Below are 26,169 nucleotides of genomic sequence, written 5' to 3'. Positions count from 1 at the left end.
TTACAACTAAGGGTTATAGTGAAGAAATAGAAGGCAAAAAAGTGACACATTTTAAAAATCTGGGACATAAAAGGGAAAAGACTGACACAGTTTGTAAATCTGTGACATAAAACGAAACAATATCCAACTGGACATGTATTTATACATTTTGATAAAAAAAATGTCACTTTTCACCAAATTAGTGCTATTTCTGGGTATTTTCCTCCTTTTTGAGCATCCAGGGTTTTTTCAGAGATGTAACTAAATTACTTTCTCTAAAGTAAGGGATTTACATGGGTATATGAGGGGATTTATATGCGTAAAATCAATATATGGATTTTTTTCGTTTCCATTACATTTGATGCTAATGCTAACTGGTTGCTATGGAAGCGTATTTTGGTTTAGAAAGCGTATTTTGGTCAATAATACAACTAATAAAAAAAATAACCTCTAGTTTTGAAGTTTTCAAGACGGATACACTTTAGCTAAAAATGACATATTTTTAGATGATTATTGGACACATTCATGGACCAAAAAGTTGGCAACCCTGTTCAATTGTAGATTATGAAGAGTAGAACAGCATGGCTAGTAAAACAATTACGTGGCTAACATAACTATTGCACAGTAACCTTATGTCCAACATTTATGTAGATTGTAATTATTAAGAAAAATATATCTGCAGGCCAAAATAGTTTCTTATTTCGTGACGTAGTTAGCACTGGAGTTGATGAAAGTAAATTCACTACAGGGCCCTTTTCAAACGAAAATGCTAATGACTAATGACTCCTTATATCTTATGCTAATGACTCCTTATGCTAATGACTATGCTAATGCTAATGACTCCTTAGTACTCATTCGTATTTTTGTCTGATTTTGATCAGCATCCGAAAAAGGTTACCGACCCCCTAGTCTAAGATATATGTCCTTTGTATCACAATAGGAGAGGCGAACGTTGGGGCACCTTACCGAGGAATGACAAATGACACATTTTAAAACCCTCATCCGCACCTTCTGAAACCTATTTTGCAGTGCAAAAAAATTAAAACATCTAATTTCAGTTCAACTTTAACTCAAGGAACATTGTCATAAAAAGAATCGGCTCTATTATGAAAATAGGCATAAATTCCAATTCTCTCCAACCCCAAAGGCAAAGAAAGTCCAAATTACGGGGTAAGAATACAATGCATGTAACAGTGGATCCAAATGAGTTCTTGAATCCTTAATTATCGAGAGGTAACAACATTAAGGAAACCCAAAACTATTCTTGGGGTCTGAATTGGTTAAGGCTTTTTGGTACTAATTTCATCAAAGCATGACAACATGAATTTTAATGTGAAATAGCTAAAAGAAGACAAAATGCAAAAAAATGAACCTAGGAGTCCAAGAAATATAATAACCAAGGAAAAGCAATATATATATATATATATATATATATATATATATATATATATATATATATATATATATATATATATATATATATATATATATATATATATATATATATATATATATATATATATATATATATATATATATATATATATATATATATATATATGACCTTTGTCAATGAGAGCAGAAACGCTAATAATTGATTCTTCCAAAACCTCTGTTTTTTATGCGAATTCGAAATTAATGTAAAAAATATTTTAAAAGTGCATAAAAAATTCAGGTACTTATTAAGATTCCGGTAAACACACGAAGAACTGCCTGTAGAATCTCAAAGATCCAATAGGAAAAACCTATTTCCTCTGCCTTGTGAGGTATTGCTCCCCCCGTGAAAATATTCAATATTTAAACAGGAAATGTATATAAACGTAGTAAAGAAAATATATCTTCCTTTTCCTTTTTCCTACTTGGCTATTTTTCCTTTTTTCCTGGGTAGGTGTCTTCAGATAACTGTTGTACAAGAGCAGAAGTTGATCATCAAAACGAGAGCTCTGAGCAGGGTTGCCACCACGGTCAGTTCCTAGAGTGTTATATTTGTCCAAATTTGGGTAAATATTGAGCAGTCCATATAATTGACCAAGAATAAAGCGAACATACCACTACATTCCATTTTTTAAGCTCTTTCTTATAATAATTGATTTTCTCGCTGATTTAGTTTTAAGCCTTTTTGGACCCTTGGAAATGATAATTTCTTTCTATGGTTTTTTGGTATAAAAAGGGTTAATATCATTGGTTTCAAACTTACTAATTCATTAGAAAATACATTTTGTTAAAGTTATATAATCTGCAAGCATTGATTTGTCAAGTTGGATAAAAAGATCGTTCGCCATGTTGCTTCTGTTGGCTTTGATATTTTTCGACATATAGGTGAAACGGTAGTTTTTAAGCAGCGCAACAGAATAAGAAGAAAACATGACAGAATTATTTTCCTTATTCTTAGGAAACAAATAAGCAACTTATTCTAGACAAATCAGTGTTTGTGAATTATACAACTTTTACAAAATGGATTTATAATGAAATAGTAAGCTTGAAACAAATGTTTTAACCCATTTATATTATATATATATATATATATATATATATATATATATATATATATATATATATATATATATATATATATATATATATATATATATATATATATATATATATATATATAAATAAATTATTATTTTCAAGGGTCCTAAAAGGACTTAAATTGAATTTGTGAGAAAAGCAATTATTATACTCAGAAAGAGCATACAAAATGGCATCTATTGGTATGTTCACTTTATTTGTAGGGGGATCATACGAACTGCTAAAAAAAATTACTGTACTAGTGCCAAAATAGCACTTTTGTGCTACAGATGGGAATCCAGAGCACGTGCTACACATAATGAAATAATACTAAAATAGAACTTTCGTGCTACCGGTGGCAACGCCGCCGGTAGCAAGAAAAACGGTAGCGAAAGCCGATAGCAAACTTTCCTTTCAGACTGACCAAAAAATTGATGGATGCAAAAGACAATAGGAGGGTTGTTTTACAATTGGGCTCTTTGATCAAAAGTCTACGAATAACTGATGAATGAGGCTGTACTCGTTCCTTGCCCTGTCTTAGAAGAGGAGGAAGAAATGAAAAATGCCCGTCGGCCGACTGGACCAAGCCTATCCGTTGCACCTCAATCATACATCAAATATGGAAAGTATATGGGCACGATACAAAGCGGTAAATATTTCGAAAGTGATTGGATTCAGTGACCTCAAAATCCACTGATTTACCATATCAAACATAAAAGCTTCAATGATTCCATTCGGAACTTTGACATGCCCACCGTCACTTCAATGAATTCGCTCCAAGTGGTCTTCCCTCAAGGGCACTTCTTTCAAAATATGATAAACCAAATGTGGTTAGGTCATATAGGAAAACACCAAACATATTTTAATGCTTTTTATTTATATGTTTGTTATTCAAAGTGGATTTATGGCTAATGATCAGCTGACAGTTTATATTCATATACAGACGAAATAAAATGTAAGGATTGCCGTACAAGGAAGAAAATATTTTTTTGATAAGTCCACTCCCATATTTGAATATATATATATATATATATATATATATATATATATATATATATATATATATATATATATATATATATATATATATATATATATATATCCTTATGATAACAATACAGGGATTCCTCCCCCGCAGTGATTGCATTGGGCAGTGCTTCAATTATTCCCGGATTTTTCGGGGTTTCTCCGATTTTTCCTTCAAAATATCACAGAAAATTAATATTCGTAAAATAAAAAAGTTAAAAACAGCAAATGGTTAATTTTTGTTAGTGTTTATTTTCCGTAAGATTTCTGAGACTACAAATTCCTTAGGTAAAATTCAAGAAAACTGCGAAAAATTTGTCCCCAACAAAGTTTGGCAAAGATTCTAACATCTTTTCTGTCAGATGTCTGGATGAAATAAATTTCGGGACCTTCCCTCCCCCGCTTAGAATGGACTGAAAGCGAAGAACCGATATAGTCCCCACCAGGATCCTTGCTATTACTTCCCACATAGATTAATTAAGATCATATATATATATATATATATATATATATATATATATATATATATATATATATATATATATATATATATATATATATATATATATATATATATATATATATATATATATATATATATATAATACGAATTTTTAACTTTATATGAATTAATATTACAAAATTGTAGGTGCAGTATAGTTCCTATGCAAAATTATATGAAAACCAAGTTGTTTTCATTTTTTCTTGTCTCTTCTTTTGTAATTCAGATTTCTCAACTGATATTTTTATGATGTTTCATTCCGAAAATTATTGCTCGTCTAAGTCAGCTTTAAATACTAACATCTCAGCACGGGTCTTGAAGTTTTTGACATTCAAATATTTAATTTATTATTACTAACATAGTCATAAATCATCTTAAGTTTATTGCATTTCCGTACATGGTTTACCCGCGCTAAATTTCAATCGAGATTTTCCCGTAGCCCGTCTGACTCAGCAATTTTCGGCTTGAATTATTTTATAATTAATTCAGTTATATACCTGATAATTGTTTTGGAAAATACGTGAAGCATCACATCAGGTTAATACCTTCGGAATTTAATAATAATATGTCTCATAACCTCTTATCTCGTTCCTACTTGTCTCCTATTTATCTCGTTCCTTATCAAAGAAAACCACGCAGGTGAGAGTTGAACCTAAGAACCCTCCAATAACTAGTTGAAGCTTCTACCCGTTGACTAAGAAATACAGACCCGCTCCTAGAGCTGGTGGTGGCCGGGGAAAAATTAATAACAGCACCCCGTCCTGACTCAAATATAAGCAAAAAACAGAATCAAATTGAAAATGTTGATCAAAATGGGTAATTCCCAAGCCGCAGTGCCACCCAGGCGACGGCACAACCGCTCCAATTGCCTTCCCCATCAGGAAACGTTTACATTAAAAACGACATACATCAGGAAACGTTTTCATAGCGTCAAAGAGTGTGGGTTACTTATAAAAATGGGAATTGGTGTAAGTATAAAAAAGAACACAAACGTCTCTTGGTATTTTATTATTTCATGCTTCGCAATTGTGTTTTGTTTCAGAAACTGAGGCCAAACAATTATTAGAACGTTACTTTTAACAATTACACTAATTCTGTATTTTCAATACACTTAAAAATTTTAAGAAATGCTAATCGATATATGGCGTAGGTGGATTTTTTGATCGGTCAGCAATACTATACTAACGCGATGTCCAAATCATGTAAATTACCCATACTCTTTGAAAAGCGTGTTATTGTAGTAACGTTCAATACAGACAAATCAAAAACTAATCTATTAGACAAAACACATGATATTTTAATGATAAAGAAATCTATATAACCAGAACCAGGGACTTATGCAGAGGGCTCGTCATCCGGGTTCCCCTCGGAATCCTAAATGCCCCCAAATTACTGGGTACTTCTAATTCAAGTTATCAATTTTTCTTGTTAGTATCGACTCCTCCCCCCATAAAATACCCGGGCATTGGTGCCTAATCAGAACCCACTATTACACTTTCAGAAAGCATAACTGAGCCCTGTGTCAATGAACTACAAATAGACTCCTGAACAATGTAACAGAATATTTCAATACTAGCATATGTTGCAGGCCATTTTGTAGTTTATATTCACTGGGCTTTACCAATGTAAAGTCGGCTTAATATTTCTTTACTGATAAAAATACCTTGCGCATACATATCATTAAATTCATCAATTTGAAATGTTTACTAAGGATTCCCATAAGTCCTTGGTCAGGCCACAAATAAGGTGGTGTCAATTCACGAAAATGTGGGGGGGGGGGATAATGTATTTTTGTTACTCTTCTGAAATCCAGGACACACGATAGAAATACTGCATCGAAATCTCAAACTCGGTATTGATAAACAGGTTTCCGCTGCATAGTGAGATGTTGCTCAGTCCGTGACAAAGACTTAAGCTTTAGTTTTTTGGTTTTAGGGGGACTAAAAGGTAGCTCGGTTAGGTTAGATTAGGTTACATATTTAATATATGCTATACTTTATCCCCATCCCCCACCCCCTAATATGCAAATATATAACCAAAATTTGTTCATAAACTATTATATTTTCATCCTATTTTGTTTCATTTTCATTAACCAAACTTCTCGCATGTTTCCTGGATTTCAGAAGAGTACCGTATTTTTCAACATCTAGAGTGGAAGGGGGCAAATTTTTCGTTTTTTTTTTAATATTCAAGGGGTGAGAAATCTAGGGGGGCAGATCCCCCCCCCCCTGATTCAGTCTGCTCAGATACATCTTAAAGGTGTGTTAAAGTCCACTCTGGAAGTCCCACTTGATGTAAATAGATGAAAGTGAACTTACGTGTTGGATAGTTTGAGCTTCCCTCGGCGTTCCAGACTCGCCGATTCCGCTATCAGGAGATGGTAAATCCACATTATTTCCCACTTTATATACAGCCTGTCGTCCATTAACATTGTATCTTTCAATAAACACCTGATCCGCAGCTTGTTCTGATGTGGAATATACAATACGTCTATTTTGTGCATAATTCTCACCATTTGCGAAATTATTAAACTCTGGATAATATTCACCACCATTGGGAGACGAACCCGAATATTGTCTCGAGTTATACCTCTGAGACCCAGTATTGGCAATAACAGAATATGACGAATTCTCATACGGAACTGTTGTCAATGTAGTTGTTGTATAGCTATTGTCATTTTGATAGGTTATTTCTGCTTTTATTTCAGCATCTGAAAATATAGATTCATCAGTTAACCGACGGGCGTGAACTGGGGAATTAGGTTCATCTAGGGAATGCAGGGCATCAAAACCTGCATTGACCAGCTCTCCATTGGCCAATGCTCTTGAAATGACAGAACTGTGTATTCTATCAGTTGACTGCACCACTGGGCTTCGTCTGGTAAGGTCTTCTGGTTCTTTGGAGATGAACAACTCTAAATGAGCACCGCTGTGAGCCATTTCCGGAGGTTCAGCCTTTATAACTGGTGCAGAAGAGGCTGAATTCCTGGAAAAAATAAATGAGTTTATCTCTGTAAAAACCTCAATGAAAAAAGACTTTAATTAAAAGGGAAGTTCTGAGAAAGAAGCCAAAGTTGCAAAGATTTGAGAACTTTTTTTTTGTACTTGTGCATTACTCGGTACACACTCCAGAAATGAAGATTGGTTTATCATGATGAAATATACTGAAATATGATGGAAATACGATACTTTAGTAACTAAATTATGTAAACTACAACAAAGAATTATGGTGGAGGGGCGCACAGAATTATATTAAATATATAACCTAACCCAATCAAAATACCATCTCTAGGCCTATATATTAAATATTTAATAAAAATATACCTACAACGTAAATTTCAACTGAGCCTAATCTAAATTTCTTCGGATACTGGCAGGTAAAAATCGGTTATTATTTTATATGTAGATCCATATTCTCGAGTGTGTACCGAATAATGTAGAAGTACCGAATTTTTAACCTTACTTTAAAACAACATTTCAAACAGGCCGGTCTTTTTCTTTGCAAAAGGAGGCCAACACAGGCCAATGAAATATTCGCACAACTGTATCTGTTAAGATACGCTTTTTGCTCATTTGATCTCGAATTAATTATAAAATTCAAGACATATGAGGCGCTTGGATATTGTTTGAAACTTACGAAAAAAGGGTAACTAAGGTAAAACCAACTTGTTTTACAAAATTCGATAGGCATAAGAATATAAAGGCGCTCCTAATCTAAACGGTTAGCTATTCATAAACATTCGATAAACCAAGAAAATAGAAATAGTCCCAATCAGCCTCATAGGCAAAATATCTAACAGATGAGGTAGCTGCCGCCCAACCTGTTATTAATCAATGCATGACCGGACCTTCCTTAATACGAAAAACATACTTCCTGCGAAAAATTATTGATCATATTTAAGTCAATCACATGTTTTATGACATCCACCTTCACAAGCAAATTGCCACCTATTTTCAAAAATCATGTACACAATCACGGTAACACGTACAATCCACGGAAGAAAAAGTGACGCTCAAAGATGACTTCTGAATTGGCGATCCCTCGCTCAAAATCAAAAATCCAATACAATCTTGACTAGTAACGAGTATTTCCAGAGATCCAGTTTAGGATTTTCCAGAGATCCGTTTAGGCTTACCGACCAAACACCAGTCTAGGTCCACTGGACCTCCAAGTCACAACCAAGCATGGTTAGACTTGAATTTTGTTGCAACTTCAATTAAATTCTAGTAAAAGTGTTAGAAATCTTCATAAACGTAAGCAAACAATATTTTTCAGCTTCAGTTACCTTAAAGGTATTTAGTTCATATGGATAACAAACATCACTTGCTGTATGACCTTCACTTTCGTATGTATGCGATTCTGTCGGCTAACAACCCCGTCCGAGCATTTAAATGATCAATTTAATAGTCTCATCAAACAGTTCGTGGTAACGAACTGTAAGGAAGGAACGACCCGGCTCAATAGTAACCGAAACTCTAAGAAACGGAATTTTGATACCAATAGATATATCAAGAGAATCAGATTTTTATGCTGATTTCAAATATATGAGTTTCATCAAGTTTAGTCTTACCCATCAAAACTTACCTGCCTGAGAAAATTTGCCTGATTTTCAAATAAGGAGAGAACCAACCCCTAAAATTTATAGAGCCTTAGTAAAAGTCACAGCAAAAATATCAGTATTGTACAAAACCGAGACGTGGGAGTTTCAGGCTCCAACATGCAAAAATCTGGAATTTTGTATTTTTTGCATGAATAAACATCACGGATGTGTGTTTTTGTTTTTGTTTTTTTGTTTTGTTTTTTTTTTCCAGGGGTGATCGTATCGATCCAGTAGTCCTAGAATATCGTGGGAGGGCTCATTCCAACGGAAATAAAAAGTTCTAGTGCCCTTTTTAAGTGACCAAAATAATTGGGAGCAACTTGGCCCCCTCCCACACTCATTTTTTTCCCGAAGTCACCCAATCAAAATTTTGAGATTACTCTTTTGTTCAGCATAGTCGAAAACTTACTAAATATGTCTTTGAGGATGACTTAATCCTCCACAGTTTCCAGGGGAAGGGCCGAAAGTTATAAACTTTGCCCATTGTTTACATATAGTATTGGTTATTGGGAAGTATACAGGTGTTTTCAGGAGGAATTTTTTCTAATGGGGGGGGGGGGTCGGAATCGAGTAGGGGTTACGGGGGAGGATCTTTCCATGGGGGAAGGAACATTTCCATGAAGGGGGTGCCAGAATTCCCAGCATTATTTAAAAAACGATCAGAAATTAAATAAAAAAAACTAGTTTTTCAACTAAAATAAGGAGCAACATTAAAACTTAAAACGAACAGAAATTATTACGTATATGAGGGGGTTCACCCCCTAGTCAATACCTCGCTCTTTAAGCCAAAGATTTTTTGTTAGTACTTTCATAAGAACTATTTATTCTACTTAACGGCCTTTGTGATTAAGGGTCATTTTTAAAGAATTGGAACAAAATTCAAACTTAAGCGTAAAGAGCGAGGCATTGACTAGGGAGCGAACTCCCTAATATACGTAATAAAATACGAATATAGAAATTCGTTACGCAAGTTAATTCGTAAGTTACGTCAGAACAAAATTTCGAGAAAGCCAATTAGCCAAAAAAAGGAAAATTAATATGCAAATTTTGTTTTAATTATTCATGTACGGTGAGCCAAAATCAAAGCTGCATTAATTCAAAATGTTGAGAAATTAACTTAAAAAAAACAAGTTTTTTTAACTGAAAGTAAGGAGCGACATTAAAACTTAAACCGAACAGAAATTATTCCATATATGAAAGGGGCTGTCCCCTCCTCAACGCCTCGCTCTTTACGCTAAAGTTTGACTCTGTCTCAAAACTTATATTTTTTTAAACAGAGTCAAACTTTAGCGTAAAGAGCGAGGCGTTGAGGAGAGGACGGGCCTTTTCATATATGGAATAATTTCTGTTCGTTTTAAGTTTTAATGTCGCTCCTTACTTTCAGTTAAAAAAAACTTGTTTTTTTTTAGTTAATTTCAAAATTAGAGGAATAAACTTACACTAAGAGGGAAGGATGGGGGCACTTGCATGGCTGCCAGCCATTATTTTACCAATTTTTTTCTCCTCGACAATTTTGCTGCCAAGTTAGGCGTTTTCTGAATAATATAGCTTTACACAGGTCATTTAGTTTAAAAAGTTTAATGTGAGGCCCTCGAAGGAAAACAAATTCATCGGCAACCTTAAAAAATTGTTATTGCTTTTTCGAAAGCAATAACACATGAAGAAGCAGCTTTAGAAGGTTAATATTTTTAGCTCTTTTTTTAGGACAGGCAACCTTGTCTATATTCATTTTATACCTACTAATAAGCTGGGGAGGGCCCCTTCCCAAGATTCTTAAAAAGGATTCCAGCATTCACATTTCAACCACCACCCCCTTTAAAAATCCTCGCATACCTCCACACGATAATTTGACCTGTGGATGAACGATTTATTCAATGTAAAAAATAATAACTAAAGATACTATTTAGTAAGAACGGCTTATTTCAAAATAAGGTTAAATTGAAATTGGTGTAAAAATTGGGAATGTCACATTCCAACTTTTTTACTGTGATCATAACTTGGAAGAATATGGCAGTGCCGTAATTTTGTCAAAATCCTCGGGGGGGGGGGCTCAAAGTTGGAGCCAATTTTCCCAAATGAAGTGAGAATGACAATAAAAACTGAATAATGAGCCATATATACCACATAGGCAAAGATGTACTAAAGCAACCTGACCCTTTTAGTGAATGTTTGAATTATACCGGCTTAGCTTAGTTTTGACAGAAATTTTAAAGAAACTAAAATTGTCTGAAGGGAACTGAGCTATGGGGGCAGTTCCCATCCCCTGCCTCATAGCAAATTATACCCCTGGGATTCGGGAGCTTTTCAAGGGGAGTTGGTTCAATGAACCCAATTAAAAATTCAAAGGTTCGTCAAAAGCAATCATGAACGGAACGTTATTTGACTCTTACTTGGAACGTGAAGTACTATCCTGGAAACTATCCTAGAAGTACAAGAGTTTAGATTTTGGGTATATTCGTCAACTTTCTTTAACGTAGTAGATAATTTCTGTCACATAGATGAAATATTTAGCCTGTTGTTAAAAATAAAATAAAAACAATAGTATTATTATAAAATAATTATAATTAATATTCATAAATATATATTTTTATATAATTATAAAATAATAAATAACTTAGCCTATTGTTTAAAAAGTGATTTTTAAATCCATACACCCAAACTTATGTATAATTTACTATGGGTAAATCAGAAAAATTTATTTCGGGTTTGAGAGAAAATTAAAAAACTAAAAAGTAGAAAAATTGTAACAATTTTGCCAGGGGTGATCACAAGCCACCCTCTCCGGCGTCGAAGGAGAGCCATCCCTCTCCCTTCAATTCTAGAAGGGGCCCTTCCCCGAGATGAATTCCCTCGTATTCGTCAAACCGTCTGGTTTTCATAAGAATTGCTTGTGAACACCATAAACTAATACCAGTTGTACTGCAACAACTTTCATAAGAAGAACAATTAAATATAAATTATCAAGATTGTTGTCTTGATAAATAACATCGTCATCATAACTAGAAAAGGCTTCAAGTAGGCCAGTCGTGTTAGGCAAACTTGTTCCCTTTTACAGTCATTTCAACTGGAGAATCTAGAATTAACAAAAATAAAGAACTCATTATAAAGTTGAAGCAGTAAATCCGGAATAGGCACACAACAACTTCAACAAAACGTCTGGTCGAATGACCAGTTTTGAATGAAATGCCGCTACCGAATAAAACTTGATGAATATGCAACATTGACGAAATACTGGATACCAAGAATAGCTGGTGGAATGTTGAAGAGTAATTGCGAAGTGGAAATTTAGTAGGAGCGTGAGGAGGCACATCCGTGAGATGATGCACAGCAGTTTTTCGGAGGATCGGCAGAACAAGAGAAGACGAGTGTGAAATAATAAATATATGTATAATAGTGGGGGTGGGTGGGTGGGTGTGTTTAGTCGTTTCTTTTGCGGTTCTTATACTTTGGTTGTGTTGTTCTTTCTATAAACCATGGCCCGTGTGGCATTATGGTTTAGAATATTTTACATCCTATCAGATGTGTTAAACAGGGACAGCTTTGTGCAATTATGACAAAGGAAAAATGAATAACCCAGTTCACTGAACAGCAAGAATATTCAGAAATTAAAACTTTCCGACCCCCTATTTATTTTATGTCATAAATTTACAAAATGTGTCCCTTTGTTATCCTCTATGTCCCTAATTTCCAAAATATGTAATTTTTTTGCCCTTTTATGTCATTGTGTCCGGCAAATGGGAATACGTCCTTTTGACATAAAGTGTCCAGTTGGCAACCCTGCTGGTAAGTCGAAACTTACACAAACGTCTTTAAAAATTAGGAATAGCGGGAACTCAATTTTGAATGAAAACGACATTCATACGCAATTGTGTAGTTTTACGCTTAGTGGGCACCAAGTTTGAAAATGCAGGGTTTTAGGCACTTATGTGTTATCCCGACCCCAGTCAAGAAGTTTGATCTGTTTAAAATCGGTTTTTTGTGTGCACTCTCAGATAATCAGCTTAACCAGAGTGAGATAAACTACCATACAGGTATATTTTAATTAAATATTTATTTATAGAGCTGCTTAGGTTAGGTATTTACTATAATACGTTTTGAGCGACCTGCTTTCCATAATTCTCAGTTGTAGTTTACATAATTTTTGTTTATTATTATTATTAAGTTTATTATTAATTAAGTATTATATTCTCATCATATTTAAGTCAAATCCATTATGATTGACCTAACTACACTTCTTGAGTGTGGTTGGGATAACACGTAAGTACTGGGTTTTATAATAAAGAGATAAGTAATTCAGAGATAAGAACTATCCTATCCACTAAGCCCAACTCCCCCCCCTCCACCAGCTCCAATTTCAGTTGAACCCCACCGGAATGAAGCTGTGGTGGTACTTCTAGGTTGTAGATGTGTATTATTTTTCACTCGTAGAATGTCAGAAAACTAATAGGCTGTGATAATTAAAAAGTGCGACATATACCATTTTGGTCGAAAATGAGTTATGTGTCGTGAATAAACACAACATGAGGAATCGAATGGAGCAAGCAGAATTACCTATCTTGTACCGTTATGGAGATAAAAAAAAGAGACATACGCCAGTTTTGACAGAAGAGGATTATCCTGTGGAGTTATAGTGGCATTGGTCATGTTTATTGTCAAGGAAAAAGAAGCCATACGCCAAAAATGCATTAATTTTGAGTTTGCTCAGAATATTAAAAATTAATTTATACCACAGAAAAGAGCATAAAAATCGGTTATTTGTTTTTAGGTTCTCCTGAAAAGTTACAAAAATGGCTTATGTCGCACTTTTAGTTATCACAGCCGTAACTATAAAGGGAGTCCATGACATGTTAAACAGAGGCACTGGAATACAATATTATATGGCAATCATCAACGCGCTGATATGACAAGGTTGTCCATGGAAAAGGACATGGACAAGGTTATCCATGACCCTTCTTAAGGCCGTTTTCGCGAAGCTTTACAAATTTCAAAACTTCCGTCACAATTGAGGAAAGTGTGGGTAGTTGAAAGTGGCGGTCACACTCTATTTGAAACTCAGTAAAGAGAAGATCCGTATTAAATCATTAAAACCAAATTATTTTAGTAAGCCTAAGCAGCTGAACCATCACACTTCCTTAATCGATTCAATCACTTAAATTTCACACCATCCAATAATTTAACTTCCTTTTAGGCTTTACGATATTCTGAGATATACAAATTCCCATCTTAAAAAAGAGTGCAAGTCTATCTTCTAAGTCAGTGGTTCTCAAACTGTGGCACACGTACCCTTTGGGGTTACGCAAAAAAAAATTTAGGGGGTACGCAGCCGGCCAACAAAAAAAAAATAAAACAACCCTTTAACTCTAGAACTGGCAATTTTATTTATATTTTAACTACAGTTTACTTAGTACCGGTAACTGAGAAGGGATATCAAAAATGTTTTGTGGGTAAAAAGGGGTACACTGTCAAAATAAGTTTGAGAACCACTGTTCTCAGCAAGGAACATTTCAGCAATTTAGATCTTTCCAGTAAGGCCGTATCCAGGAGGGGGGTTTACCCGGTTTGAACCCCCCCCCCCCGAAATTTTTGACCGAGTCGAAAATTAGTAAAACCTAGGTAAAAATCAGTAGAATCAGTCGAAAACTGAGTCAAAAATTAGTAAACCCCCCCCCCCCCCCCGAAAAAAAAAATCCTGGACCCGCCCTTGCTTTCCAGTGAATTCCAACTTAATAGTTAATAGGTTATCAGTCTTAAAAGTTTTAAGTTTCTTAAATTCTGATTTGCGAGACAGATTTTCTCATTGTGCCTTTTTTCATTTTCCTCTCCTGTAAAATTAGGAAAAGTGGACTTTATGCCATTTTTACAAGACGCCACAGAATTGTGTTATGACCCTTTTGCTTTTTATCCCTATATCCATCTGTAAGTACGGTTACTGCATTTAACAAAATACAATTTAGTCTTAATTTGGTTAGTAATATATAAAAATGGGTACTTATGTCGAGTTATGTCTTATAGCCACCCCACTCAAGTTCTTCATCTGCGAATTACGCTTCGGTTACATCTCAGAAAACTGGTTTCATAGCTACAAAAACTAGTGACGAATAGTACAATGCATTGGATTTAGACAGAATGCATTGGACTTGTATAATTTGGGCTATCTATTTGCATATCATTGGAGGTTAGGTTAAGAGCACAGTCCAAATACTTTACCTCCACCTCACCCTCACCCCTTATGTGCAAATATATAGCCCAAATTTTATATTTATACAAAGGAACTGCACTTCCTGAGTGGGGTGGCTATATACCTCACCCCCCACCCCTAATGTGCAAATTTATAGCCAAAATGTTATTATTATACAAATTAAAAGTTGTATGAAGGCTATATTCCATTAGGATTAACCTAACTTCACTTCTTGAGTGGGGTGGCTATATACCTCCCCCCCCCCCCCAATGTGCAAATACATAGCCCAAATTTTATATTTATACAAATTAAAGGTTATATGAAGGCTATATTTCACCAGGACTAACCTAACTTCACTTCTTGAGTGGGGTGGCTATATACTTAACCCCCCATCCCTAATGTGCAAATTTATAGCCCAAATTTTATATTTATACAAATTAAAGGTTATATGAAGGCTATATTTCATTAGGACTGACCTAACTTCACTTCTTGAGTGGGGTGGCTATAAGACATAAGTACCTTAAAACGTATTGCTCTTCGGTATGCGCGCTCCTTAAAACGTATTGCTCTTTGGTATGTATGCATTTACCAGGCAGAGTAATGTAAGCATGAATTTATTTCATTCCACAATGAGAATAAATGAATGATTAAAATAATAACAATCAGAATCATTAATAGACTCGTCAGCATAACGAAGTAGGCCGGTTGTTAAATAAACTTGTTCTTCTTATTTTTTCGCTAATTCAAACAGGAGAATCTGGATTTGGTATAAAAGAGGAACCCCTTATGAGGCTGAAGCAGTAAATCCGGAATAGGGATCAAGCAGTTTGGCCAAAATATCCGGCCGCATTACCGGTTCTGAGCGAAACAGGCCCATATCGAACATTACTGGATGAATATACAAATATTGGATAGGCTACATCTTAGTAAAACTGGAAAAGATTGGCAGACTTTGAATGCCGAATAAACCAGTTTACTGGGCAATCAAATTATACCAGAAATAGGGATTTTCAGGACAAGGTGGTTAATAAATAATTGAAATTGAGAAAATGCAGCCGATACGTACGTAAGATTTTTCCGCAGGGGACAATAACCCAACAAAATTCTTATTTGATAATTTGAATAAAAATTCCTAGGAATTAGAAATAATTTCGGGTGGAGAAGGGGCTCGAAGCCTCCCCTGGGTACGTCTCTGATATCAGCCGTATCTCTCAAAGTCGTCATCCGTAACAGAAAACTCATACAACCATCTTTTTCATTAGCAAAAAAGCAAACCTTCTCGGATATTACAAATATGAGAATCAGGAAAGAGAAGGTAATTGTTAAGTGGAGGCACTAAATCTGTAATAGGTATTAAGCAGATTAGCCAAAATGTCTCGCCACATTACCAGTTCTGAGAGAAACATCCCCATATTGAGCAATACAGGGTTTGATATACAGAAATTCATAGAAATAACAAAAGGGTGTAGAGAAAATAAAGTCACTGGATGTTATTGTTTGGCATGTAGTCCTCTTTTAATTTGATTTGTCTTCCAGGTCTATTTAGTTTGGTCCCTGATACCTTCAATCGCTACTTCTACTAACACCTCACTATAGCAGCAGGCCACATGAGGCCAACACAACTGCGCAAGCTCGTCCTTCACCTCAATCTATTCAAAGCTTCACTCTTCATTTTGTCCCATGAAGTTACAGTTTCATTGGAGTTCCTTTTTTTTACCTCTTCCCGCCACTTTATTAACCCTCCACTGCAATCAATACGATTAAATCTAAAAAGCTAAAAAAAAAAGTTATTTCTGTTCAGGCGTTTGGCAAAAAAAAAAGAAATTTTCTCTTAATTGCTTCTCTATCAAGTTGACTTGGACCCCAAGAAAATATAAGTATATTCTACGCACCTCTTCATTATAAATTTAACTCTTTGTTTCAAAACAAGGGTATCAGTGAGCGTCTCGAAAAACGGAGTTTCCAGATAAAAGTTCTACGGATTCTTTTGGGTGCCCGTCTGACTGACCGTATTTCAAACAGTAAGCTATACAAACAATATGGTCCTACCCCGCTTCCTAAGGCTAAAACGAAAGAAAAGGTGCGATGGCTCGAACATATCCTACGCATGAAGGACAACAGACTGATAAAGATTGTACTTCTCTGGCAACCATCTAGGGAAAACGAAAAGCACGTCGTCCTCGAATGGAGTGGGAGGAGGCCGTAAGGAAGGATTTAATGGAAATATGAACTTCTTGAGAGAATCTACAGAGGGAGACTTTGAATAGATTGGGATGGAGGAGGAGCGTGCGTACCTGTGTTTACCTCAGACAGCTCGGAGCTGCAGTAAGTTGTTAGTAGTGGAAGCAATAGAATATTGAACATTAATACATACATACACACAAACCCACTTACAGAAGGGCAATTATTGTTACAAACTACAAAAGAATTATTTTAAAAATAGCAATAATAAGGAAAATGAACAAGACTCCTGTTTTTACTTGAATTCAGGGCCGTGTCCAGGATTTTTTTTTCAAAGGGGGGGGGGGTACAGAAAAACTTTAAAAAACACATCAAAAAATTATTTATATTCAATTTCGTTACGTTCTTTACGGGTCGGACACACATTTCGGGGGGGGGGGCAAACCTCCTAACCTCCCCCCTACCTGGAAATGGTTTCGCTTGATTTTTTATTGATCTTACACAAAGCTTATTAGCCAATGAATTAGCCAAGGCAAGTTCTTTTATTACATTATTAATTAATTATATTCAATTAATTAATATTAATTGAATATTAGGCAAGTTCTTTTATTTAGCACCTCAGAGGGAAAAGGTGTTTTCCATTCGCAGGCATTTCGTTCTTAACAAGACAAAGCTTGAAGGGGAGAACCCATCAATATCAGGAAGGAAAATTTTAGAACAACAGCAAGTTCATGCATTTGATTTAATGTTAAGGACCGATTATTCCTTGCCAGGGTCCAGACCTAGGTCCCTGGAGGCCATCACCGCTTTACGGCCCTGCTTATGACTTTAATTTTTAATTGAACTTCCTAAAGGTAAACAGATATATATATATATATATATATATATATATATATATATATATATATATATATATATATATATATATATATATATATATATATATATATATATATATATATATAATGCATTCATTTTGTTATAAAAATAACTAATAATATTAATATTTGTCAACAAAAATATTAAATAATAACATTATATAAGTAGTAACATTAATCAACAATAACAATAAATAATAGATTCAATAAAAGAAACGGATTAAACTGTGGTGAGGCTACAAACGCCAGTACGCCATTTCCGATTTTCTTGCGTTTTCTTGCGAGATTCTGCACGATTTTTAGTAAGATATACTATAATTGATATACTTTATTGATATACTATAATTGATATATAATTGATAAGATATACTATAATTGTTCAGAAGCCAAATCGATTAAATCCGATTTTTTCATTTTTTGAGTATTCGGCGGCACAACGCTCGACTGACTCAACTTTAAGCGTTCATAAAGATATTCGTGATGATGAAACATTCATAAGGATTAAGAAGATCATTAGAATAAGTGCAAATGTACTTGGGCGTATTCTCAAAACCCAGGCAGATACGCGACAACCAAAATAATCCAGATCAACATTTCCAACAGATGATTGGTTCCTCAAAATCCAACTGGTAACGTGTCTTTTTTATATTTCTCAGTTAACTGCGAAATGCCTTTGATATATATATATATATTTTTTTCAATTCAGAACACAGCAAGTAACATTTCCACTATTTAATATGTTCATACTGCAACCATATCAAGGCCGTATCCAGGGGGGTTAGGGGGTTCGAATCCCTCCTGAAATGTTGGTCTGACTCGTAAAACGTAATAAAAATGGATATAAACAAATTTTTTATGCATCTTTTGAGTTTTTATGTGTACCCCCCCCCCAAAAAAAATCCTTGTAAAAAAGACCCTCCGAAAAAAATCCTGGATACGGCCCTGAACCATATTAAATTTGGTTTTGGGCATCTACAAAATCTCATTCAGTAAACAGACACTAAGATAATGCGTTCAAATATTTTTAAGATATCACAAACGACACAAAATAATTCCTATTTAATTAATTACCTTCGAATGTTGTCAATATTAATACTCCAGAGGTTATCCAAGACTTTATCACGCATCCAGACCGCAGACTCACTTCGCCTACCCGACTGAATACCATTTGCGTAACCTATCTACCATCACACAATCCGAAACTGACTAAAGTCGCCATCAAAACTTAGCTCGAAGCGCCCACTCAACAATTTTTCAGATGCGATAAAAATCGTCTTTTACGTAAAACTGTAATGGCAGGTAGCAATCAGAAGATGCAACAATGGAAAGTGGGACACTGCCCTTAGATCAAGGAGATGGCTACTCAAAAATTGATCCCTGTGCAATATATCGCATAATAAGAGTGTGTCTTAATTCAATGCCAAAATCCCTAACAAGGGAACATGCACTGTCACAACACGCACATGTTTTTCTGTGGCGGGAATAGGGGGGGGGGATAGGGCGAAAACACCAATTCATTCAACGGTCAAATTAGACGCAAATTAGAACTACATAAGAACATTTTTTACTTGGGAATGAAGGTCCTTTGTATACTCGCCATGATAATATAAACCTAAAACACGTTAAGTGAATAAAAACATTAGTTGTTACCGACCAGCCAGAGTCGACCCAGCTAGAGTTGGTACCTGGAGAAATCTGGGAAAGGTAAGTAGGAAGGGTGTGCGAAAGCACAGGATGGCTGGCCCCCAAAAAATCAGTGTGTTCTCGAATTTTACCCAGCGTAAACTCGAGTGAGTGGCGTACACAAGTACCAAAATGCATTCCCCCTACGGAAATTCAAAAAGTAAAACTCAAATAAAATTCGCCAATTTGGAAAGCCTTATTTTCCACAGGGGGTGGTATTTTCCGGGGGGAGGGGTAAACGCCTAGAACCATCCGATAGATATATACTTCTCCGTCGTTGATGTTGAGGAGGGGCTTATTTGACACTCGTGTGAACTCCAAGAGGCAAGAGGAAGAAGAATCAGAGGTAAATACCCTGTTCACCATCCAAACCTATAAGACCCACCCTCTCTCGGATGATACTTAATAGTTCCCTGGAAATAACTTCTTTACCAAAGCCCTTCCTCCGTCCAATCTCATTTGAAGTCCGTATCCTCAGTTCCTCACAACTTCCGACGAAGGCCCAAGACTACAGGACTCTTCTCGTGTCTCTCTCCGACACCAGGGTTATTTAAGGAGGGAGATTAAATGCAAAAATAGGTGGTGTACCTTACATGCAAAAATAGAAGAAAACAAGTATTTGGGGGAGGGACTCGGAGGTCTTCTCCCATTGTGTGTGCCCGTCTTATACGATGTCGATTGTCTTAGTACTACACATTGTTTTACCGGGGTTTCCAATAAGCCATTACATTTGCATTAAATGATAAGTGGAAGTGGAGCATACGATGACATAGATTCGATCCTACCCAATCTCAGATTTGTTGTCATGAGACAGTGTTAGCGCCGAATCAATGTCTCACGTTCATATATCGTTACAAGACTTCCGTTGATTTCGCTTTGTACACATCTTGCCGCAGTTGGATATAATTTGTCTTACGGTAATTAGCTGGACATCAAATAAATAGAACTATTGTTTGGCAAATTTACACAATTCATAATTTTACCGTCTTAGAGCCATTTTGTGTGTTATTTAGCAATACGGGTTACGAATATCGACAAGCGTAACTGATTTTTCCCATTGTAGAAAAAGGTGTTCATACCCAGTGATTCCCTCATTGGGTATGGCTTTGCTATAAACGACAGTTAAAAATTAAGACACAAAATTATCAGATATAGAAGAAGGCTGCCTTCCCCTGAGACTTTCCATACTCTACACTAAATTTGCTACATTTATACTTTTCAATGGAAAGCTTTATTTCAATGCTTCAAGAATGAAAGCTGTAACTCAAGGGCATCTCTCTAACAAAGATGGCGATACCTTGGACATTCTCCGTGTGCATGATCATGACTTCCTAAAATGCTCTTCCACTCTGAACCGGAAGGAATCGCCACCAAGCAAGACCGAAGAACACGCTACGCTACGTTACTACGTAGAACATATTAACGTGACCAAAGAACACGCTCTGTAGAACGTCCTAATATGACAAAAGAGCGATTTCAGACGAGTTTCATCCCAGGGTGAAAGGACATCTACGCAGCAGACAACTTGTGGGAAAATTGGAGGCTACTGATGCCCTCTGTTCCTCTGGAGGACTTTCACAATTTGGTATATTTTCCATGTAATCAGCCTATTTTTCAAGAACCCTAACCACAAAGAAGAAGAAAAAAATCAAGGAGAAAGAAAGAGAAATTCTAGAGTAAAATAGGTAGAGAAAAGGAAGACAATAAAACATAAAAGGTTAGCTAGAGCTCACATATGATTCACAGGATCGTGCGTGCAGGTCAAGATGCAGAGGGCGGTATCCAGGGGGGTTTACCCGGTTTGACCCCCCCCCCCACCCGATAGAATTGTTGTCCGAGTCGTAAAAAAGGTAACAAAAATGCATAGAAACAAACTGATGCGTTTTGTAAAGTTTTTTGTACCCCCCTCCCACGCTTCTCAAAATAAAAATCCTAGATACGGCCTTTTATGCAGGTCTAATCAACCAAGGGCTCCAATCCACGAAAATTTAAAGGGGGTGGGGGGGGGGGCAAAATGAGCTTTTCAAAATCTTGGGAATGAAAAATATGTTGTTTTTTTTAATGGAAATACCAAAAAAAGGTATTTTTCCATGAAAATACAAGTATTTTCTTTTTCTGGATGGGGAGGGGAGATTTTTTTTTCAAAAAATGTATTTATTAATGGGATACCAAATGATACCAAAAAAGTATCAAAAATCTAGGGTAGTGGTCCCCCTCTCTTCTAAATGGGCACAATAGTAATGTGGCAGTAAAGCATTATAGACGTGAAACTAGGTAGCAATACCCACTGATACTTGTTCCACTTCCATCAAAATATCCAATTAAACACCAAGTCTCTTCCAATTACTTCCTCTCCGCTTAAAATTACCGTCGCAACGAAAACTTAAAATCCCTAATAAGGATATAGTGACCCCCTACTGCTTTTAACAGATAACCCTTGGTATTAACTTGTCAAGATTCCAGGTAAGGGGTATATACCCCAAAGGATGTATGTGTATACCAACATAAGAGATTGAATAAAGAAGGGATAACCTATAATCGTAACTCAATTCCTTTAAAAGGAAAAAAGGTAGCCAAAGAAGCTCAAGTTTTGTGTTTCAACAGGTGTTGAAATCCAAAAATCGAATTTTGAAAAGTGAAGAGGCGCATAAAACGAAGCGCATAAAATAGTAGCCAATCAAAGCTTGAAAACGAGCTTTAATAAATCATAGGTGGACAGCAAAACGTCGTATCTGCATTTTTGACGAAAATCCTATTAATTTATTTTTTGGATAGATGATTCCAACATGCGTTACGCTGTACAATGTTATGCTGATTAAAAGAAGTACGGCATGGGTAAAGAAGGTATGGTAAGGTTCTTCTTTGCGGTACGGTAAAGAAGGCACGACAATCTGCTGACTCTGACTATGCTAACCACAGTTTATAGAATTATCCAGTAAGTTTATCGCAGATCATTTCTGGTCTTCATTCTCGGTAAGAACAAAAAGCTCCTCCCACTTATTTCTACATTAGCGGGTTAGTCTGTTTCCGTCAATCAATGAGAAATGTTTACTAAGTGCATTATTCGTAATAGCGGGTTTCCACTTGTTTCGTGTCCAAGAGAAATCTGACTTGTCTACCCGTGAAAAGATCTAATGCCGCTTATGTTTATATCTGCAAAAACGTTCTCTGGAGCACTCGTACCTTGGTCCGGGTTATTATAATGGGTGAGATAGGATATGATCATACTGCTAATTCTATAAACTGTGATGCTGACTATGGAACGATACAGTACTTCTTTACGATACTACAAAGAATACACGATGTTCTGCTGACTCTAAACAAAGCAAGGTACGGCTAAAGAAGGTATAAAACGGTACGGTAAGGAAGGTACTATGCTGTGCTGGCCCTAAAACTAAGTACGGTACAGTTAAAGAAGGTATGAAATGGTGCGGTACTTCTTTATGGTACGGTAAAGAAGGTAGTGGGTAGGAATTTGGAAGGAATCCAATAGAATGTGAAATTTACAAAAGTAGCATCATAGGTCTCGAGCTACAAGCCTGAAGATTAGGCTACTCAAATCTTGGATTGTGCATGCAGTTTTGCAAAGTTTCCCTTGAAAATTTGAAGAATGTGGATGTTAGGTTTTCATAGTCCACGGACAATAAGGAGAAGGCACATGAGTAGACTATTCTTTCGGAGCTCCAATAATAATAATAAAAAATAATAATAAATTGATAAAAAAATAATAAACAAAACAATAATAAATAACCAATCTCCTTTATAAACTATAATAAGAAAAATCATAATTTTAAAAATAATTGCTCAAAAATTGAAGAAAAATGTAAGGTTTAAAGGAGATTCAGCCCCCCCCCCCCCCGCGTAAGACCCTCGTATAGACTTTAGAATTAGAGGTTATGTATTCAGAAAATTGTCGTTCAAGGTAGGCTTCTTGAGTTACGTGATTAAAAGCGAGTCCCATTGATTACAATTGTGCAGAAAATACCAAAAAATAATTGGAAGGCCAATTTGCTGCTACAACTTTATGGGGAAATTTGAGAACAAGAATTAACAGAATACTAGCCGCAGCCGTGACCATCGGCTGCTAAACATCATCTTAGCCAATGCACAAATTGAAGCTTACTTCGACAATGTCCTGAAAAATAGTTTAATCCAGTTGTGGTTCAGGCCTCTCTTGTGCCCGGGCCAAAAACTTGATTAGCGCCCCTCTGACCCCCAAGAATTTTCAGGCCAAATTTTAACAAAATTTTCATTTAATAACGAAAATATTTTCAATCCATTGGTTAATTAATAATTTATTTTTTAAATGTTATTATCTTAACTTAATAGTTTTATTACTTATTATTTTTTATTTTATTAATTAATTAATATTTTTTTTAATAATTATTATATTAATTTAACCATTATTATTATTTAATATTTTTTTGATTTATTTTTATTTCAATAATTATTTAATAATTTACTAATATCATTTATTAGCTGCGCCCTCTGCTTCATTTTAGTAAAAATAAAATTTAAAAAACCTTTTTTAATTCCAATTTGTCGCCACCATCCACAATGAATTCCTGCACCCTTGCCCACCTCCATGGGAAAGTCGAATTGAGAAACTAAGAATCGTCAAAAACAGAAGATGCAGCCTCAGGGGAACTTAGCGTAGCGGTTTACAGGGGGTTGGAATGGGTCTTTGGCACCATTCGTCTTGGGTATTTGATGGGGTGGGATATCAAATTCGTAGCCTCTATTTCAATTGAATTCCTTGTTTGGAATTTTGATACTACCATGACAGTCAACGGACTTCAGGTATTTCCATTCATGCAATCCCTTGCAAAAACATGATTTAAGTAACACGGAATAATAATACATAAAAAAACGGAGTAACGACAACAAGCAAATCTTAGACTTTGCTTGGTTTTTACTTTAAGTCAAAACCTGGATAACTGTCGACACACTCTACAAGCATGCATCTCTTTTGCTGCATTAACACGTTTAATAACGTGAGAAACACGCGCGAGAAGTCATGTTCAGAGCTCGTGCCCCCTCCCCCCCCCCCGACATCCTAAGATTTTATCATATCATTATATTTTTCGTATATTTCACCTAGATTGTGCTTTTAACCATTCCCCCCCCCATCACCTAGATTGTGCTTTTAACCATCCCCCCATCACCTAGATTGTGCTTTTAACCATTCCCCCCCCCATCACCTAGATTGTGCTTTTAACCATCCCCTCCCCCATCACCTAGATTGTGCTTTTAACCATTCCCTCCCCATCACCTAGATTATGCTTTTAACCATCCCCTCCCCCATCACCTAGATTGTGCTTTTAACCATTCCCCCCCATCACCTAGATCGTGCTTTTAACCCCCCCCCCCGGAAGCATGTGTCCTTCAGTATGAATTCCTCCTTGTGACTGACTAGCATAAAAATCAGAATGGTCAAATATAAAACTTTCTATCAACTGCAGACGAGCGCTTAAGTTCTGGACAAAAGAGCAAAAAAATTGTGTCAATTTCATGGTGGTCTGATGACTAATCATTTTTGTTGGCTTCTGAATGCTCCATGGGTAACGACGTACGAATATAGTATCTCTGAATATTAAACATATTTAGTTTAAATTATTTAATTTAAAATATATTAAATATATTTAGTTTAATATATTTAATTTAAAATATATTAAATATATTTAGTTCTGTAGTCATGGTGCATAATAAATATGGTTTTGAAACCGTACAAGAATACACGGTTTTTATCTCTTTTCGTTTTTTCGTAGATTTTAAGCACAGTTTAAAACGCATATTAGCAATCACTCCACCCCTTAGGTCATACATCTAAGGATTGGGATCGTGAAACGAGTATTGGACATTAGGAAAATGTGCAGGGAGGCTTTCTCCGAGCACCAACTCCCCCCCCCCCCGCTAAAATCTCAAAATGTTACGATGTCATTATATATCCACCAATATTGTACTTCTAGCCCCTCCCCCTGTCTCTCGAAACCGTGTCCTTCAGTATAGATCCCTCTGTGTGTCTGACTAGAATACAAATTTAAGAAGTCCTAAAGAAGAAAGAATAACCAATTATAAAGTCTTAAATCAACTTAAGACGAGGCAATTACTACCCAAGTTCTAGACAAAAAGAAGCCAAAGCTTTGTGTCAAGTTTATGGCGGTCTGAAAACTAATAATGATGGCCTGTCCCGGTGTGATTTTGTCGGCTTCTGAATGCTCTATTTGTAGCGATGTACAAATAAAGTGGTTCTAGACGTTTACCCCTCCCCCCAGAAAGTGCCCCCTCGCGGAAAATACCCCTCCGTGGAAAATAAGGCTTTCCAAATTTGAGAATTGTATTGAGTTTTATTTTATTTTTTTATTTACGTAGGGGGAAGGAATTTTGATACTTGTGTATTATGCGCCACTCACTCAAGTTTACGCTGTGTAGAATTCGAGAACACACCAGTTTTTTCGTTAGTTTCTTCGTTACTTTAGAAATAAATTGGGGCTGTAGATTTGCATATTAAGGAGGGAAGGGGGTAAAATATAGCGGGTAGGCTATGCATGCAAAATGTATTTGGTACAATATTCTGCATATTAGATAGATAGATAGAGAAGTGCATTTTAAAGTCAAATACACGGTCATG

At 35.7% G+C, this 26,169-nt stretch overlaps 1 protein-coding gene across 4 annotated transcripts in view; it reads right to left on the bottom strand.

Moving 5' to 3' along the window:
• Nucleotides 1–26,169, bottom strand: part of LOC148945835 (protein grainyhead-like) — a 317,009-nt gene that overhangs the window by 91,573 nt on the left and 199,267 nt on the right. For all 4 annotated transcript variants that reach the window (XM_089098118.1, XM_089098121.1, XM_089098120.1 and 1 more), the window contains one exon: nucleotides 6,337–7,003. In XM_089098118.1, coding sequence (XP_088954244.1) covers nucleotides 6,337–7,003 — 667 coding nt within the window. The remainder of the gene's footprint in view (nucleotides 1–6,336; nucleotides 7,004–26,169) is intronic.

This window comes from Artemia sp. Qi Xiang Cuo, chromosome 12 (genome assembly GCF_049724085.1).
Source record: "Artemia sp. Qi Xiang Cuo chromosome 12, ASM4972408v1, whole genome shotgun sequence".
NCBI lineage: Eukaryota > Metazoa > Arthropoda > Branchiopoda > Anostraca > Artemiidae > Artemia > Artemia sp. Qi Xiang Cuo.
The sequence above is the reverse complement of the archived record's forward strand: the minus strand, read 5'-3'. Positions and strand labels throughout refer to the sequence as shown.